Genomic DNA, 19760 nt, shown 5'->3' with positions numbered 1-19760 from the left:
CTACTCCTTTCTAATTAATTGAATAAATGCATTTAATAATTAATAAAAATGTGATTAAAAGAGATTTTTTTTTTTTAAAAATAGAAAAAGATAAATTATTTGCTCTCCATCCAAAAAAATCATAAAATTCATTACATATTTTGTCAAATTTTGAGGATCTAGCTGATTAAAATAAGGGGTATCGATATAAATACAAAGTATAATCTCTTGAATGAGTTCCTCCACAAACACACACTCAAAGGATGTGAATTAAATTTATAACTAAACTAGAAAGGAAAGAAAAAGAAGAAAAACTACTTTTCAAAATGGAGTCTTTAAGCAGCCTTTATGTTTTTCAGCTTTTAAAAAGAGGCCCTCGGTCTTACGGTTGGTTTGCTTCCTATAGCTCAACGCCAGTCCAAACAAGGCGACTAACATTGCAGTTTGACCCTTACAGAAAGTCCTAATTTTACAAGTAAGTCCCTCAACGAACGGCTGGGGACGTGTAAGAGGGACCCTCCTTCCAGGTCCAGTTCTAACTGAGCTACCTGATCCATTTTTGACGTTCAGCGTCTGATTCTGCAGCAAAGGCAAACCCTCGTGATTCTACCAATCTTCTCTCTATAAACGACAATGGCCCAAATTGAGAAAATGGGTTCTTTCTCTCTTTCTTTCTCTTTCTTTGTGCTGTTACCTAACGCTCTTCCATTTTCAAATTACAATATGTAAACGCTCAACCAAACCCACTTGGTCTTTTTCCCATTCTCTTCTTCTTTCACTCCTTCCATTTGACCAACCATCCTCTTCCTCACAACCCCTTTTACCCCTTTTCTGGTTTTCCAACTTTCAGATTCTGCAATCCCAGAACTTGTTTTCAAGCTATGAAGTGTTTTCACTTCACCAATGGCGAGAGAAGGGATGATGAAGATGGGGTTGTTTCTAGAACTTCAAAGGTCTCTTGGGCTCGCTCGCTTAGTATGGCTTCTAGCACCTTTGATACTAGACGGTCTGAGTTTGATTCTGACTATTCTAGGGATTTTTCTGACTCGATTGGGTTTTATGAGTTTCTGACTCACCGTAGGGCGAATGATTTGCGGGTTTTTTCTTTTTCTGAGTTGAGATCGGCCACTCGTGGGTTTAGTAGGGCGTTGTTGATTGGTGAGGGAGGTTTTGGATGTGTGTTTAAAGGAGTTGTTAATGGTGATTCTAATTCCAAGTCGGATTTGAAGATGGAGGTTGCTGTTAAACAGCTCAATCGCAATGGCTTCCAGGCATGCCTTTCTATTTCGTTTTTCTTTTTACTGTTCTTCAATGATTGGAATCTCTTGTTCTATTGAATGAATGAATGCTGTGTTTGAATCTGTTTTGTTCTTCTATGGTATTGTAATGAATTTAAACCCCAAATTGGGAATGGATTGATGGGGAGGCATTCAAATCTGATTGATTTTTCAAACAAATTCTAGTATTCAGGGGCATAAGGAATGGATCAATGAGGTGAACTTTTTGGGAGTGGTGAAGCATCCAAATCTTGTGAAATTAGTTGGATATTGTGCTGAAGATGATGAAAGGGGAATGCAAAGGCTTTTGGTTTATGAGCTTATGCGGAACAGGAGCTTGGAAGATCATCTTTTAGTTCGAGTATCTCCACCATTGTCATGGTTGGCTAGGCTTAAAATTGCTCAGGATGCAGCTCGTGGCCTTGCATATCTACATGAAGAAATGGATTTTCAGGTACAAAATGAAAATCATATCCTGCTTTGTTGCTTGAAATTGACAACAATAATCTGACTGTTGGTTCTTTGATTCTATTTTTATCATTCCATCCTTGATGTTTCAGATGTTATCTTGTCTTTCCATGTGAAGTGAATATAGATTTCTTTGTCTTATGGGAAGTATGTGTGTGGTTGATAGTTTCTCGTGGCTTTCATATTTAAGTGACTCGGATTTGTTTTTGTTTGATGCAGCTAATTTTTCGCGATTTAAAAGCTTCGAATATCCTGCTAGATGAAGAATTTAATGCAAAGCTTTCAGATTTTGGACTTGCTAGACAGGGTCCTCCGGAAGGAATCAGCCATGTGTCAACATCGGTACGTCGATAATTTGCTTGGATTGACTTTCTAAATGCTTAAACATCAATCTAAACATATCTTAATCTTATTGGATTGGAAAGAGTTTTAGTACTACACCTTATCCCTTTAGTATGATCTTTTTGGATTTTAGCTTCTAAATAGGCATATGTCATGATTGTTTTTAAGCCATTAACCCTTGTCTTTTAGTAATTTTTAAGGACAAAAGATGTTTCCTTGTGTTGTGATTACAATTTACTTGTCTTTGAAGGTTGTAGGCACAATAGGCTATGCAGCTCCAGAGTATGTTCAGACCGGTAGGCTGACTGCAAAGAGCGACGTGTGGAGCTTTGGAGTTGTTCTCTATGAACTTATCACAGGTAGACGAGCCGTGGAGAGAAACCTCCCGCGGAATGAGCAGAAGCTTTTGGAATGGATTAAACCATACATCTCAGATCCCAAGAAATTCCACCTTATTGTCGACCCACGGCTTGAAGGAGAATGCAATATCAAGTCGGCTCAGAAACTTGCATCACTGGCTAACAAATGCCTGATGAAGCAGCCTAAGAATCGCCCGAAAATGAGTGAAGTCGTTGAGATTCTTGGCAACATCATCAGTGAATCATGTCAGGATAACGAAACAGCTGCTCAACCCATCGACAGAACGGCGGAAACAAAGGAAGAAAGTGTAGAGGAGGCTGAAGTCGAACCTGCTACTACAAGACATAGAAATAGTCATCTAAAGAAGGTTTTTGATTTCAAAGATATGGTGAGTTTAAGAAATAGATCTTTTGGGAAGTTAGATTGGAGAAATTGGACACCTGGGTTGGTAAGAACTTGGTGAAAATCCATGTTTATTCTTTCTCCTACTTTGGTAATGAAAGCATAATATATGGAGGGCCTTCCTCCATTTTTTCTCTGTTTTTTGGTATACTTGTAAAAATCCAATGTTAGATTTCAGTTGGCCCAACTTCACTTCATTATTTGCAAATTTTTTCCTTGATGAGGTTTGATCAAATACATTTTCTTGGGGTCAATAAATGCCAACTTTAAACATGAAGAATAGTCTTAACTGGACCTTTAATTGATGTGGACCATTACTAGTGAATTGATCTCTTAGATGGCGGTTATGTGTAAACCTTCTATTCCTGAGCTGTATTTTCTGATATCAATCTTTACTGTTTTGTTTGCTTGTTGATTTCGCTTGTCACAAACAAAAATTGAGCTATCTATTGACTGATGGGTGAAAATTAAAGAATGAGTAGGTCAAAGGCTTCATCTTCACTCTTTGAGAATGAAACCAAGTGGCAGACTCATTGAAGGAGGCGTCGCCAAATATGAAATATCAAAGTTGGAAGTGGTAAATGGTCTAACTTCTTTGTTAATTATTTGGTATTTAGAAAATGGTTGGATCTTCTACATCTTCCTCAAACGATTAAATCCATCTTTTTATTCCTACATTTTCTAAGATTGAAAAGAGAAAAAGGAAAAGCCAAGAAATAGGCGGAGATAATAATTTCATACTCTTTCTATCAAATAAAAAAGCTAATGGTTTATCTTCATATCTTTATATATATTTCTGAACCTCATCTCAAATTCTTTGATTCTATCGATCAGAATTGACTTCTCTTTTCTCTTTTTTCCCTTTTCTCTTTTTTTATCTCTATCGATAATTATAATTTTCCCGATCTTCTCTTTTCTTTCCAATTCATAAAGAAATTGATCTCTGAAAATTCTTTGACTTTCTTATTGAAGTCCAAGGATCAAAGAATATTGAGAAAAATGATCGAAGCGACTTCGTTGTGGACCACAATCAGTGGAATAAACAAGTCCAGCGACGCGAAGCGAAACAACTGAAAGTTCGCCTTTTTATGATCATTGAATAAAGAGAGAGGTCAAAAATGGCTATGTGATCAGTGCATTAGGAAATGGAATTCTATAGAAAAGAAATATGCAAAGGCCATAAGTCAGCTGCTAGCTCTTCAATTCTTGGCCGAAGAAAATTTTCTATTTAGCAACCCAAAAGGAAGTGCGAAGAGATTATATCATCAGGTTAGAGAGGAAAGGTGGTAGCCAAACAGAAGGAAAGAAATTCCAAGAGGAGAACTCTCCACAAAGGATGACTTATATAGAATAGAAAGAAAAGGGTACAGGGATAAGGAATAGAATTGAATCTACCATTATAATTAGATTAGACTAGGACTAGGCTTTTTCTCGAAAGGGCTAAGAGCCTTGATCCCACTTCCAGGACAGTAAAGAAGTTCTTTCTCTATTTTAGATATAGAATAACCTTAGCCCTACCTAGACTATAAAGAATGAAATCAACCTTGGCTTAGATAGAAAGCTGCCCACTCCACGCTTCGTCTAAGCTAAGTAGAAAGAGAAGGAAACTTGACTAGCTTACTTATCCACATTCCCACTCCATCAAAATCTTTGTAATAATCTCTCAAGCTCACTGATCGCAGGACAAGTATAGAAGCCCCCAAAATATGCATACTATGTCAAAGAGATTGAATCTGCTACAAAGGACCAGGATGAGTTCATTCGAAGAGTATATGAAAGCCTAGGTGGGATACCACCTAATTTTCAGAAAAGCAAGGATCCTTTCTTTCAAACTACTCCTACGGAGCCTCCCACATTGCAGAAAAATAATTAGTTGATGAAAACAGAACTATATTATAAAAGAACCAAATCTCCACCATAAAATCCCAGGCTACTCAGTCCTTTCGTCTATGAGTAGATTTAGCTTGCCCTTGATTCTGCACCAATCTCATAACATGATCTTATGAGCACCTATCTTATGTGCTAGAAAATTATTCTCAAAGGCCTAGTCTAGTAGCAATCACTTTTTGAGAAAGGTTAGAGCAAGAATCTTGTCTTTTCTTTCCCTTTCGAAAAGAAGAAGAAGTGGGCTCTCTCACATCATAGCTATAGAGGTTTGGCCTAGAACTACTATCCATTTCTTGTGATTATACTTTTAGGCATAACATTAGCAGTCGAGGATCACATTCTCTCTCATTTCAATAAGGACAATGAGCAGATGCGGGGAATCATCCCACTCCACGATAAGCTGACCCATAGTATGAGTGGATTAGATAGGTTAGCCTTTTCCTGGTATAAAGAACTTCATCTACATAGAAGAACTACTATACGATATAAGCAAATCACCAATCCTTCGCCAACGCCTTTTCGCTTCGAGTCGCCGCCCCCTTGACTTCGGGAGTTGGATGAAATATGCGAGAGTAGTGGTCCTATAAGACTGATGAGTTCGCGGCTCGTCCTCCTCCTTCTCTACCCGATCAACTAATATGATCAAAGACTGACTCAAACCTCTTTAAGCCATTCAGTTCATGCTTTCTCTTTCCTTTTATGAGAATGAAAGAGATCATTCGATTGTCGGCTTCTATTTCTTCGAAAAAGAGAATGAGAAACGAATGAGAATGAGCTATTAGAATGGCCCAAGTTAGGATTGGATTGAATATGCGATCAAGTCCATTCAGATTTTCTTTGAATATCCACAATGCCAAGGTTTTGATCTGATTTCAAGAGTATGAACATAGTCAGAGAGGGGCGGTCGACTTTGTGGACTACCTCTCCTTGCTACTTTAGCACTTGTACTCCTTCCCTCATTCCTGCTCCGGTCCGTGGTAGTTTAATTTTGAGCCTAATCAGAAAGATCTAATTCCTCCGTAAAAAGGGCTGTTGCAAGAACAAAAGCAAGAGCCTCTGACCACACCATTGCGGCGGGGCGGGTCTTGCCCATTGCTTACTTTCTAGGGCAGGAGCAAGGACCTAGCCCAAACCCACAACGATGAAGCTGCAAGGCATATGAAGGGAGCGAGGACCCTTCTTTTTTATCACTCCAAAAGATCAACTTAACCTAGCCCAATCTACTTAAAGAACCGTCAGGCTTGGCTTTGAAGGGACATATGTGGAAGAGCTGAAGGAAGAAGAAAGTCGACCTTGTAGATACCTATAGACTCAAGTGATTGTGCCTACCTTAAATTGAAAGGAGGGTTCATTTATCTGAGACTGTATCGGATTAGGAGCAAAGAAGGAGAGAGAAAGCCCACTACACAGTAAGAAGCCTTAGTTGGGGAGGAATCTCGATGAGTGTGGAGAACGAAAGTGGATTTCCTTCTTTCTCAAATTCTTCTCAACTCATCTGGAGCTTTATTTTATCCTTTCTATCTCGCCTCCCTTGATCTTTCTCATTCTGCCCTTCTGACTTACTTGTCTAGCCGACGATTTCTTCCTTTTCTGTCCCCAAAATGGAGGATGCAAGGACAAGATTCCCACTATGGGGTTCTTTGAACGCCAAATAAGAGTCAAATCGATAGGATTACATGTTGGAAGCTTTCATAAGCCTTTTATGAGGCATGACTATGGCACGATCTGCGCTACCTCTCAAAGGATGAGGCATTTGAACCCTAGGCAAACTTCTTCTTATGCTACCGATCTTTCAACTCGAACAAAAAGAAGAATGGAAGAAAGAACAAAGCCCCCTTCCAGACTGATGAAGTGACTCAGCTGCAAGAGAGAATGAAAGAGGGACAAATTCCCCGAATGACTCCCTGTCTAAAGAAGGTCGAGCAGCAAGGACCCACTATGTGGGATCACATATCGATCCTGCAACTGAGAATGCTACAGAAAAGACCTTCCCAATCCAACTCCTTGTCTTATGGTGCGCCTATGGCTTTGTTTTAGCTTTTGCCTCTTGTTCTGCTTCTTCAGCTGCTCTTCCACTTTATCTTCTTTGAGTCCCTACTTCTCCTCATGAAAAAAGAGTCACAAAGGTGGGACATCTTGAGAGTAGATTAATGTTAATCCTAGAGAAAGATAAGATGATCATGAGCAATCAAAGGAAAGGACTGCAGCTACACTCCTACGGAGCGTCCACTGAGAAAAGGAATGAAATTAGTTCAAAAAATAGGCGAGGACTGAAGCTAGAGCGTCGTCCTACTAAACCTCTTTGTCAACTTTTCTTCCTTTTAATGACTATATTAAGTAGCCAAGGAACTGTGAAAAAGGAGATTCATTCACAGCGTAGTGGGATGGAAGTCTTCGCGTCAAATCACATAAGAAAAGGCGTGTTCATTGGAGGCAATGAATGCATGTGTTAACCAAAAAAAGAAGAAAGCCTAGGCTCTGTAGGAGTTGAGAGGCTTAATGTAATATGAGAGTTCAATGAAGGAAAAATAATTTGCGAGAGTTGAATGAGACAAATGTTTGTTGAGAGGAGCAAAGAATTTGTGAAGGAGAGAATGAATTTACACTACTTTTTGCCTTCTAAAAGTAGTCTTTTGACTCAATCTTCCACTTATCTTATCTAATGAGAAAAAACAAAGGCCATGAAATTAGTGAGACCATTTGGACCCTTTATTAATGCCTAGTTAACTCCTACGGAGCTTTGTTTATTGATGGACTTGTTAATGGAATTGATTTTCATATTCTAGATTCTCAGAGTCCACTCCCTCCTTTACCTTCGGAGCCTCCTACGCCTCAAACCTAAAATAACTACAAAAGCCTATCCTCCTTTTGAAAGGGTAAAGCTACTTTCTTCCTCTTTCTTCTTCTTTAACGGATAATACCACCCTTGAAAGGGAAGATTCTTCTGAAACGGAAAGAGTTCTTAATTCAATGCTAGCTTAAGACTCGCACTTGTTCAAATAGACTATGTGATAGGGTTTTCATCCAGGTTGAAGGAATGAGATCATGTCAATCCTTTGATTTTCACAGTGAGGTCGTAGTAAGTACCAACCAGAAAGAAGAAAGCCTAGGATTTGCTTGAAAAGATTCTTCAGAAGATTCAGATTGAAAGCGAAATCAGAGTTGCTAAGTCAGAGGACTCATTCGAAAAGAGTTGGAATGACCAGGCTTTTGACTGAAAATCCTATGTTAGAAGATGTGTGAACCCTCCACTTGGTTGAATAGAAGATCAAGTGAGGGAGATTCATGACCTAAACCGCTACGTAGGCTCCCCGATTCTAAGGTTGAAGCAGAAGCAGAAGAAGCTGAAGAATAAGCTTTGGTAGAAGAAAAAACCCCTGGCTTAAGCTCTAAACTTCACTTTTCAATCCTCTCTAAAGAGGTGGGGTCCCTTGGGTACTTAGACCACTGCTGTTCACTGACTAAGTGGTCTACTTTTGCCTGACTCTACTCATCGGGATATTGATACTCGACTGACGCATCCTCTTCTTCCTATACCTGTTTTGGGTTAAGAGCACTTTGGAAAAAGGAAAAGCTTGGTGTAAAGACAACTCCTCAGAAAGAATTTCCTTGCTTGACTCTCTGTGAGAAAAATGGCTTCCTCGATCTACTCAATAACAAAATCGGGGACTACTCACTCAGGCATGAATGAGGTCTTCCTCACATTTTGGAATTTGAATCATGGAGTGGGATTTCGAGTGCTTTCTACTTCCGAGGGTGCTGGTTCCAGTTCCACTGGAGCATCTTTAGCTGAGAAGTCTTCCTCGATATCGAAGGTAAGTAAAGGCAGAAGTTCTTCAACTTTCAGAGATTTCTAAGATTTCGCTCAGTAGCAGTCTCAAACTTTTCTTCTTATGAATTAGCTCTTCCGCAGATGAAAGAGGCCCTCGTTATCTAAGATAACCTCTTCTTCTTCTTCCATGATGTGCTACTTTACTTGACTTTCTTTATTATTCCTTACCCGGTAAAGCCCCTAAATTATCATAAGGCAATTGCCTATGAAAGAGCTAGTCGACTCCTAGTATTGGAATATTGATGAAAATCATACAAAGGATAGGCGAACCTCTTTTAAGTAGATAAGATGAGTTGGTTTATCAAGCTCAGAGATTCCCTTCTTTCTTCTTTATTTTGGAAAGGATCGAATTTGGGGTCAGTGGAATCCGTTGAGGAAAGGGGGAGACTCACGCTATCACTCCAAAGATCAAGTAGGGTGGTTCAAGACCTATATGGGTATGCTGCTACTTTTTAGGGTAGATTGTTCTCTAACGAATAACTAATAAGCTCGAACGATAAGCTTTTGTATGCCAGAGTCAGAAGTCTCTCTTCTTCCAGTTGAGGAATAAGGTAAAACTAGAAAGTAGGGGAAGGATCAAAAGGCAGGCACAGATCTCAATAGGAGTCTCGCCCAAGATCCGAATAGGAGGAAGCGCTCCTTATATGAGTATTCAAAGTGGGAGGTAGCTTCTTTCATACTCAGTCTTTCGTCAGAAAGAAAGGGGGCATGGTCAGGCCACTATCAGAAGGTTCGAAGCCTTCCGTGTACTTTCATCCTATATATTATAGACCCAATAACAATGTATCAAAGATTCCACGAACATATGTAACAAGAGAATGAGAACTGAGATAAGTCTCATTAAACACCGAAACTTATGAATTCCACTCAAACTTGTTCGGACTTCTGAGAATTCCCTTGAAACTTTTCTTGGACTTGTGCTATGAACAAGGTTTGGACCTCTTGGTTCCATTTCATTCTTGTTGGCATCAATCATATTTCATTGATCCTTCCACTAGGTCTCATTAAACACCAAAACTCATGACTTTCTTTTTGATTGAGGGCTATTAATCTAAGGGCTCTTTCTAAGAACCTTTTTAGTCGCCCTTGTTCATTGACTCCTTCTTAGTCGAGTTTCTTCAAACCGACCTTTATCATTTAGAGTCGAGTTATTGAATAATGCACTCTTGAACAGTCGTTTTGCTTTGCACCTTCGAAGAACTCATTCAATTCCATATTAACCCGTCCTCCAGACCACTTTTATCCTAACTATGGGATCAAATTTTGCAAGTTTTTCTTCTGCAGTACCTTGACGTGACATGAGCGTGAAAGGGGTTTAAGAATCAGTTTTCTTTTGATTTGATAAGGGCTAAAATAATTTATTTTGGCTTTTTGACCCATCTCGAAAGATAAGAAAGATCTCCCTCCAAGCCGTACATACGACTTTCATCGAATATGACTTTCCACATAATTCTATATGTATCTATGAGATTGAGTATGGAATTCTGTTTACTCACTTGAAATTGAGTATCTGTTTCTTGCTAGAATGGGATTCTTGCAAAGATTGGAAATCCTTTATTTTACATATCCATACGATTGAGTCCTTGGGTTATCGAAATAGTGTAAAAAGAGGTGCTTCAAATCATTACTATTTGACTCGAACCTGTTCGCTAACCAAAAACAAAGGTCCTCAATGAATAAGGAGGATTTTTGACTCCATAGAAGAGACACTTGAATTCCACTAAAAGAATAGGATAGACATTTCGAATTGTTTGTTGACACAGACAAAGTCAAGGAAAACCTCTGAAATTCTTTCAATATTGGACCTATCCGGAGTGGTGAAAATCTAATCTTTCTTTTCTCATATTACATTGATCCTTGTCTTTCAGTCGAGCCTTTGTTCATTGATAAAGTTTTGAGTCTCGCTATCTAAGGGCTTCTTTACAATCTCCACAAATTCTTTGCGCCTCTCCTTCTAAATTCTTTGGTCCGAATGTCTTTAATTTAATTGAGCCTCTCCTTTCAATTTTCAGTCGAGTTATTGAATTAATAGAAGGTTCAGAGTGGAATATCAAGACTAATTAGTCTCGACTGCAAGGGAGTCAAGGAAGTTTTGATTCTCTACAGTTAGTAGCTGTTAGCATCAAGAGAACTCAGAATGAGAAAAAGCCTCAAAAGTAGGACTAAGTTGGGATAGATGGGGTCTGATTTCATGTCTCAAGCTAGAACCTAGAACTAAGAAGAAAGAGATAAAAGGAAGAAAGCCTAGTAGGGATATATGATCAATTGTAATTGATAAGAGAGATGATCCCGAGCACTTCAAGTCTTCCTTTTGCTGATGAATTCAGTCTTTCTTATCCGTGTGATGGAAGTCTTGATAGAAATCAGTGTCTTTCAAGATCTTCTTGTTCTCAAGAGGTTTGTACTAACCATACGTTTACGGCATCTCCGGGCACCTATATTTGATGGTCCATTATGTTCGAGCTCTTTGGGCGCTAGCCTTCGAAAGACAGAAAGAGAAGAAGAGGAAATTAAGACCATCAAATCATATTCAAGATGAGAACATAGATTAATCCATATTCACTTTCAGTTCTCTTTCTCTTTTGACTAACCATACGTTTACCAGCCGACATAAAGGCTTCTTGGGGCCTTCTCAAGTAAGGAAAAGATTTAGAGACAAAGCTTAAACTACCAGTTCTTCACTGGAGATCTTTCGTAATTCAAGATCGAATTCAGAGAACCTACTAAACCTACTATTCCATTGAACTTTCTTTTTTTCTCATCAAAATTCCATTCTTCTTCTTTCATGAAAAGGAAATTTTCAACCCACTCCGCAGTTTAGAGGTTGTCCTTTGCCGAAGCATCTTGATTCTTATGAGATTCAAAGGAAGAAAGGGTGCAATAAAAAAATCATACTCGTACTTTGTTCTAGTTTAGGATCGATCTACTCAACTAAAGGGTAGAGATCTGAAGTACTATTATCGATTGTGAGTATGAGATATCATTCTTCTCATCTCAGATGAGGAAAGAGAAAGAGATTCTTCTATTTCAATAGACCGAGCGGTTAGACATGAAAGTAGGTGCAGGGGAAGAGTTGGGTGCGGGTTTAGAGCTGTCAAGCAATTATTCGAAATATCCTATCTGATTCTTTCCCAAGAGTAGGACTAAGTTGGTAGCATAAGATCATTCATCTTCCTTTGAGTATGAGAAGGTTACTAGGTTGGTATGAACTGACCAATACTGAGGGTGCTCATCGTTTCGACTATGAAATATAGAGGATAGTCAAATATAAGAGGTTACGAGGTATGAATAGGAAGTATGCCTTCTTGTAAAGGAAGGAGAGGACCTTATTCATCGGTCGTTGTCCTAATTCCCCATTCAAAGAAAATGCTCAATTTGGCTTGATTCCTAACCTTTGTCCCTGTCCCTTAATCAATAGGGCAAAGGCATGTCTTCTTTCATGCTTTCTTTTAGAGTCAACGATCAGTTCTTCCATTAGAATCTCATTCCCATAGAGCGGTGGGACCCATTGCGCTTACCTATTACCTTCTTTTATGAGAAAAGAGAAGAAAAGAGATTCTTCTATTTCAATAGACCGAGTGGTTATACATGAATGTAGGCTTGGGGAAGTTCACCTTCTTTCTCTTGATCAGATCCATCGTTATGGAGTATCCGTTCACATTGAGAAATAGAAGAGATCCTATAGGGTGGATAACGGTCAGTTAATTTATAGAATCACATCGACCTGGAGGACTTTCCATATTATCTCAAATGGACAATTTGCAAGGTTTTGACATAGTTCAAAGAATATTGACAAGAAATCATTCAAAATCTTTCATTTTTTCTCTTTTATCTGTCCGAAGGACTCATGGAATTCCACTAACCCGGCTAGTTCGGACCCTTAATTTAATCCATATTCATCTTCAAGGATCAAAGAATTTGAGAAGCCCTCAATAAAATATAAGGACTTATCTCCTTTTTATGGAGTGCAACAAAGGAAATCCATATGAACCTTAAAGATGATTTTTTCTAACATTTCGAAGGAAAAAAGCCGAGAAATTGCAACTTTTCCTTGCCTCCTGTTTTGCCGTAGGTCCCTTGCCGTAGGTTTTGGCGTAGGTTTATTAGGTTCAGACTTCTATTTAGTACGTAGTAGGTTCAAACTTTTGAGTCTTCTTCCTTGCCTCTTATCCAAATCAACTCTTTCTTCCTCTTTCTCGTTAAATGGTCTCGCTACGATGTCTCTCTTATTCTCTTCCCCGATCTTATACAACATCTCTTTTTTCATTAATCATACTCAGTGGAAGTCTTTTCGTACTTCATTTACCTTTCACACCTCGTAAGCATATTCATGTCTATTAAGATGAGGAGACTTTGGACTCTTGTTGCTTTCGAGCCCAAGCCTACATTTGCTTAGTGATAGCTTCTCCCCGAACCCTATTGGGCCTATATTCTGCCTTCCTTCTTCGGTCTTGCATCTACTCTATTGAGTTCTTGCTTGAGACTAGTCCTACTGATCATGCTGCCTATCCCTCTTGTTGTTATGTTGCCAACCCTTTTGATTTGAGTGACTCACGGAAACATCGACTAGAAAGAGTAGAATATCACACCAATCTCTAAATTCAAGGTGATTAAACCTCTATCTCTTCCCTCATATGATTGACTCTCTATAGCAATAAGCAGCTTCATAGAATGAAACGTATTCCTTAACCTCTGCGGTTTGAGCTCCCCTTTATGGTCAAGCTACGGAAAGAGCTTCTTCTTCCCTTCCTGTAGTCATCGAGACGGATTCTGCCATTCGTACTCTTACCGAGGATGCTACTTTTCGTGATCGATCCATATTCCACTAGAAAGAGTTCATGATTTCAGTTTCAATTAGAAACTCTTAGTTATGAATTCACTGTCCTAATAAGATAAAGAGTTGATAACCTCTCTTTTCGAAAGAGACTCTAAAAGCTACCTGTCTGACGGTCGACCTAAGGCTGGTTTTCCTAAACTGATAATGAAATGAACGGATCATGAAGTTGAAAAACCAAACTCGATCCTTCACGACTCTTCCTTACGTTTGAGCAGCTTATCGCTCATCTTCTTCTCATTCCGAATGAGAGATCCTAATAACTCAGTCAGACTACTCATTCTCTTGATACTCCCCCTTGTGTGGATTGATACTGAGACGTCTACCCGTCTCATTGATAAGGACATATTAGCTTTTTGGCTTTCTTCGCTTTCTTGTTGAAACTTAAGATCTTTATCTATCTTCTAGGTCCCACTCCTAGGTTTTGACCCACAGTCAGAAGAGTCTTTTCGAGAAGAAAAGGAAACTTGTTGGGAAGTCAATCAATGAAGAAAAAAGGCGTTAGACCTTGGTAGGAGCAATTATCTACCCGATATCGATCTCTCCTTCTTCTCCTACAACCACTTATTTTACCGATCTGACAAGATTTCTTTCTAATAGCATGGATAATGCTAGAAATGCCCCTTGTTTGTTCATGTTCATTGATCGCTATTCCTTTTTATCCCTTTCCACTCTTTATTATGAATCCCCTCTTATCCTTCTCTCTCTCCCTCCTCTATTGAGCCTTTCAGGAGTCCTAAATCTACACTCATTAATTGATCTATTTTGATGCCTTCGTTCACTCTTATCCTTATATTAGCAGATAACCTTTATCGCCTATATTCTTCTCACCTAAAAAAGAATTCCAAATGGCTCTTTCCATAGTTCTTGCCTTTCACCTATGCCTTAAACCACGTAGTGGCAAAAAATGCCCCTAACAAAGTGGCGAAAAAGAGGTTCACTTCCACCTGGGTTTTCCTGAGTGGAAGAGGGTGGGGACCAATTAGAGAGGAAGAAATGAACTCCACGTAGCGGTTGGGTTGAGAGACCCGCGTACAGCGGAAGTGGTCTGCTTGCAGTTGGAGTTGCTTTTCTTGCTGAAGTTTCGAAAAGCTATTTTTCTATCGTCAATTCACTTTTTAGTCGATTTATTGAAGTTAAATAGGCTGAGTTAGACAGTTGCGGACGAACTATGAATTCCCTATAGGGTTCGGAGCGTAGTCACGAGACCATATCGAATAGGATTACTGTCAAACTACTCTAAAAAGAGTATGAGTTAGCTCCACTAATCTAAGTCGAGTCAGATCGGTCTGAATCTCTTGTCGAGGGTACTGAGTTAGGAGATTTCTTCATTGTTCATGGTTAAGGTGAGTAACTGAACATGCTGCCTCAGGAACTGGCGTTCTTTGCCATTTTAGGGTAGGTGGATAGACAAGACTTAAAGAAGTATCTCTTTTCGAAGAGTCAGAAGCGCATAATTTTTAGTGATTTATTGAATTCTTATTTACTACACGGTTTCAGTTAAGAAAGAAGAATCTTTCTAAGAAGGATCGGAAGACTTCCAGTCAGACTTCCAGAGAGAATGAGAAAGTGAGAATGAAGACTCAGAAGAAAAAAGGATTGAAGAAAAAGTTCGATCGAGGCATAGATTCAGGGCTAGCGGCAGAAGCTAGCTTACTAAGAAGGATTTCAACTTATTCTTTTTCCATTCTCTTTGAAAGAAAAGTTTCCATTATGATGAGTATGATCATAAGACAGGGAGGAAGTATGTGACCTTCGACTTTCTTCTTCTTCTCTTTCATTCTCATGAATTCTCTCTTTCATGATCTCTTTTCCAAGAAAAAAGGCTGATTTCTCTTCATCCTTTTATTGTCAGTAATGTCCCAACCTTATTTTGGACAAGAAAAGACATTGATGTGCAAACAGTTTCATGCCCTTTGCTTTTTTTCAACTCCTCTCCTTATCAGTCGAGCCTTTATCTGAATCTCCGCATCTTGATTCCCTTGACTAGTTAAAGCCTAGGCTTTCTTGTGCTTCTAATGTCCTGGAAACAAGCAAAAGAAGGGTCTTATCAAAAAGGGGAGAGGGGTATAAGGGTAGTCTCTGATCCTTCAGGCGACCTCCCAAAGTAATAGCTGTTCATCGCCTTCCGAACCATTAATCAGTCCTCTGTCCCCAAGATAAAGATGCCTTGCTGAACCATTTTCAAGCTTTTCAAGCAATGATATCTTTGTTGCCAATATCAAAATTTCGATAACAAGAGGAGCGAAGCAACTTGACAACAATATGAGAGGTTTGGCCTAGTGGCGGAGATGGGGGAAGAGTAGTTGACTCGGGATCGGGTGCGTCGTGTCTTTCCTTATTCATGCATACTTGGAACATCCTATGTTGATGAGTGGAATGGCTCTTTTCGTAGCTCTTAGAAGTTTCCATGCGTATTAATTATTAGCGGAAGTTTTGAATAAGAAAATGAAGTAAAGAGACTAAGAAAGAAGTTGAAAGATTTATGAACAAGGGCTCTACTGAAAGGAGAGGAGATCCCCATCATCCCCAATAAAGGTTATCAGTCTTAACTGAAAAGAAGATGCAATTGCTTCTTGAACGTAGTCGCTTAAGTATTTAGCTCTTTGAACGTAGTTGAGGAATGAACGAGACTGGAAAAGAGGTTCAGAAAGAAGCCTAAAAAGACAAAAAGAAAGGGTCAAAGAATATTGGGAAGTTGCTTCGATCATTCTTTGAGCCTATCATTCCTTTGAATTCACAATTCTTTGTCTTTCATTGGTTTCGGAATGCTGTTGCAAGAGGATAAAAAGAACTAGCGAAGATGAGTTTAGGAACGAGAGGAAGACATTTACCTACAGGTTTCAGAAGAAAGGAGAGACCTACGGGAGTGGCTGTTCCAGTTGCAGCTTCAGGTTCTGTGGCTGCAGTAGCAAAGCTGTTATTCTATTTATCCATTTATTGTAATATCTACTCTTTAAAGAAAAAGAGATGCTTCTTTTTCGAGTGAATAAGGTGTAAAGCAATGCTTGAAAGAGTGTCAGAGGGTGAAGGACCTGGATACAGAGTGATGAGATAGGATCTCGACTCTTGAATGCCTTATGAGCAAATAGAAAAATAGAAGCTTGCTTTTCTTGTTACTAGGATTGTCATGAAGTGAAGAGACTCGTTTGTATAAAGAATGTTTTGACTCTTAAGGATCAAAGCTCATTGATAAAGGCTCAAAGAAAAGTTCATATCTTCTTATCAATGAGACTGATCAATGTTCTTGGAGCAAGACTCTGTAAGGAGTTGACTCCTAACCTCTTCTTTATGAGGAGCTGAGTCAATATTCTAAACTCTCTACATCCTTCGATCAGAATGTCTTGTGTTTCGAAATTCAGTAGCTCAACGCTTTAGGCCCATCCCCATGGGGGCTAGGTGGGTGTGCTAGAGATGATAGGCGAAAGGCCAGGCCCGTGGATTAGGACTCCCTTTCTTTAGTTCTTGCATCCATCATCTCTTTAGTTCTTGAAAAAGTAGTTGATAAGCTAGCAAATATTGTGAATGATATCAGATTCCCACCAAAGTTAGTAATTTCAGGGACTTAGTTTCTTGATGTTAAGGATAGGCTTTCATCTTTTTAGTAGGTTCTGGCGCTCGACTGTAAGGAGCCCAAGATTCAAGCGTAGCGTACAACCATTAATAAGGAATCCTTGAGTCCTCCGGACCATTATGCGGTGTAAATTGAGAAGTTGCCGATGCCGCGAAGCATTAGAGAAATAGAAGTATGAAGCCTCTTTTCAAGCCGGAGAGGAAGACGTATCAAGGGTGCTGATAACCAGACTTTCATAGTCTGAGAATGAGCTTACTAAAGTAGTAGAGGCAAAGGCGAGAGGCTTAAGGCTCAACGAATTTGAGGTCCCAGTCCCAGTAGTTTCTTTCTCTTTCAGGAGTTTCAGAGGAAGCACAACAACTTCCCTACCCTTTAAGAAAAGTCAATGAACAGGGCTAGGGATCATTTTCATGGGAGCTGGTCACTTTGACCGAGAAGGGGAAGGTAGGTAAATCAGTGTAGCGGTTGAGGCAGTTCGCTCAGAAGTCGCAACAGTTTCTCTTTCAACAAGCTATTTTTTTTGAAATATGTGATATGAAGAGGGATGAAAGTAGGATGAAATACGTATGAAGCAACTCGACCTAAGAGGGATTGATTCAATCATAAAGAAGTCAGCCATGTAGCGGTACATGACTCATGCACAGGGAAAAACTCCCAAATAGAGGAAAGTGAAGACTAAAAAACTCAACTCCATGACACACTTGACAGTGAATATGGTAGATTTCAGAGTCCTCTGGACGGGTAAAAGAGAGGTTACTAAGTTGTTGGAGAAGGAGTCTCAAGTAGTCGAGTAGGACACACGCGATCACTCTTAGTGGTCAGAGGGGAATCAAATAAGTGGAAGCAAAATAGGACACACCAATAGACGAAGGAGAGGTTCTCAGACGTTATCAAGAGAAAACGGTTCTTCGATGGTTCGAAGAGGGGTGAAATAGCTCGACCAATGGCTCTCTCAAATTCTTTGACCCATCCTCCGTCTCATTGATAAGGACATAAAAGCTGTCGCTTTCCATATGAACCTCTTTTTGGGAGTCTAAATTGAAAGTTGCAGTTTCAATTTTTGTTGAAGGTTACTTGATTACAGAATCGAGACCAAAGGCTCGACTGAAAGGAGAGGAAAGCTATCTAAATCTTATGTCTCCCCACAGAGCGGTAGAGGGTTAAAGAATTTAAGAGGTTCCACGTATTTTTTTCTTTTAATTGTTGAGTGAGATGGGTGAAGGAACTCTGTTCCATTTCTAGGCTGGGGATTAGGAGTTAGTCACTATTCCCTAGTTGTAGAGGGAGCCTCCGTTATGCTACTGAGGAAAGTAATAACTGAAAGAAGAAGTCGAGACCGACCAATCATTGTCAAAGAGGATCCCGTGACGAAGAGTTCTTGTTATGGCGGCTTCTTCGAGGATAGAATATCGAGACAAAAAGGGACTAGCTATGGGAGTGAGTATGTGGGAGAGAGGTATGATCGGTGTGAATATGCTTTCTCAGTCTTTCCGTTGAATGCATTGGCAGTTTCATAAGACTAGCCAAAAGCTATAACGAATCCTAAGAACAATTGGAATGCTTTCCATGGCCTAAAAGAGGTTGTCTCATATCAGAATATTGTGGTCTACCACAAGCGTAGAGTGCGAGAAGTCGAGACCATTTTGTATGGCTTTATACCAGAAAGAGTGTAGCGTATTGCTAATGACCTTTGTTTCCAATAGCAAAGCACCACCTTCAAAGTCCCCTTTCTCGCTACGAGTCGATAAAGAAAGAAGTTCACCTTCTATCCCTTCCCCATTAGTCTTTTACTTTTGAACTCGAACGTAAAAGGTCTTGTCCATCCTAGGCCTTTCAGCCTTTCTTAGAGTGAGTGAATAGGTATAAGAATTTGAGTTTCTGTTCTTTAAGAAGAAAAGAAAGTCATGAGACTGAGCACGGCTGGATTGAGATCTTTCTTTAGTTGATCTTCTTCTTGAGGCTGTCGTTGGGGAAGTTTCAACATTTCTCCTTCTTTCTTTGCTATATTATTTCTGAGAAAAGCCGGTTCCCCAAACTTACTGGTATTCAAAGACGGACTGAGAATCAATGAAATATGACATCTCTTGCCCAAGCCTTCTTGCAATACCTATATACCCTTATTAGATAATAACCGGGCGACCCTATTTCGGAGTTAAGGAAGTGAAAGTGGAATTCCCACATAGCGGGAAAGCCTATCCAAGAAATCTAAGAAACTGAAGGATGAAAGGCATAAGAATTCAATTCCACTTAAACTTATGCTCCGTTCCTTCGTATTCTTCCTTTACCTTTCATTCTTTTTCTCTCTTTATTCAATGAGCTTTGCTCATTAAAAGGCAAACTTTCAGTCGCTTCGCTTCGCGCCTCTTGACTTGTTTTTATCCATATTCACTTTGAGTAGGTTGACTTTGAAAGGTGGATAAGTAGAAGAAAACGTATGCTTAAGACATGAGATCAGACAAGAGAGAATACCTTCTCCCCGCTTCTTACCGAGAAAAGAAGGAGAACAAGGCACAAGTTTACAAGGTGCGATAAGCTGCTCGACCTAAAGGGTGCTGTAGAAGAAGGAAGATGCTAACCCGTCCTCCGGATGAAGTTTGAGTGGTCCTTCATTAAATATTAGTGGAATTTCTCAAATTCTTTGATCCTTTAAATTGAAAGGATAAGGACCAAATTCTTCTCAACTTATTTGAAGCTTTCTTCTATCCTTCTTAGTCGAGCTACTTCGCAACACCCCGTGGGAGTCTCAACTCCTACTCCGCCTCTCCTTTCAAATTCATATGGATTAAATAAGGGTTTGTCCGAAGG

General features: G+C 39.5%; 1 protein-coding gene across 1 annotated transcript; it reads left to right on the top strand.

The window, feature by feature from the left end:
- The first annotated feature begins 236 nt into the window (after nucleotides 1–236).
- LOC103502080 (serine/threonine-protein kinase PCRK1) lies at nucleotides 237–3036 on the top strand. The gene is made up of 4 exons (XM_008465901.3): nucleotides 237–1250; nucleotides 1450–1710; nucleotides 1944–2066; nucleotides 2317–3036. Exons 1-4 carry the CDS (start codon nucleotides 861–863, stop codon nucleotides 2887–2889), a joined length of 1347 nt encoding a protein of 448 aa, XP_008464123.1. The 5' UTR covers nucleotides 237–860; the 3' UTR covers nucleotides 2890–3036.
- The last annotated feature ends 16724 nt before the right edge of the window (nucleotides 3037–19760 follow it).

The sequence above is a fragment of the Cucumis melo genome, chromosome 11, assembly GCF_025177605.1.
Source record: "Cucumis melo cultivar AY chromosome 11, USDA_Cmelo_AY_1.0, whole genome shotgun sequence".
Taxonomy (NCBI): domain Eukaryota; kingdom Viridiplantae; phylum Streptophyta; class Magnoliopsida; order Cucurbitales; family Cucurbitaceae; genus Cucumis; species Cucumis melo.
The sequence above is the reverse complement of the archived record's forward strand: the minus strand, read 5'-3'. Positions and strand labels throughout refer to the sequence as shown.

What these genes read in the sequence shown, in the direction of transcription:
- LOC103502080 (XM_008465901.3), top strand. Translation starts at nt 861, where the DNA reads ATGAAGTGTTTTCACTTCACCAATGGCGAGAGAAGGGATGATGAAGAT. An exon ending in TCAATCGCAATGGCTTCCAG is followed by an intron (nt 1,251 to 1,449) that starts GCATGCCTTTCT and finishes TCTAGTATTCAG; the next exon opens with GGGCATAAGGAATGGATCAA. An exon ending in TCAGCCATGTGTCAACATCG is followed by an intron (nt 2,067 to 2,316) that starts GTACGTCGATAA and finishes TTGTCTTTGAAG; the next exon opens with GTTGTAGGCACAATAGGCTA.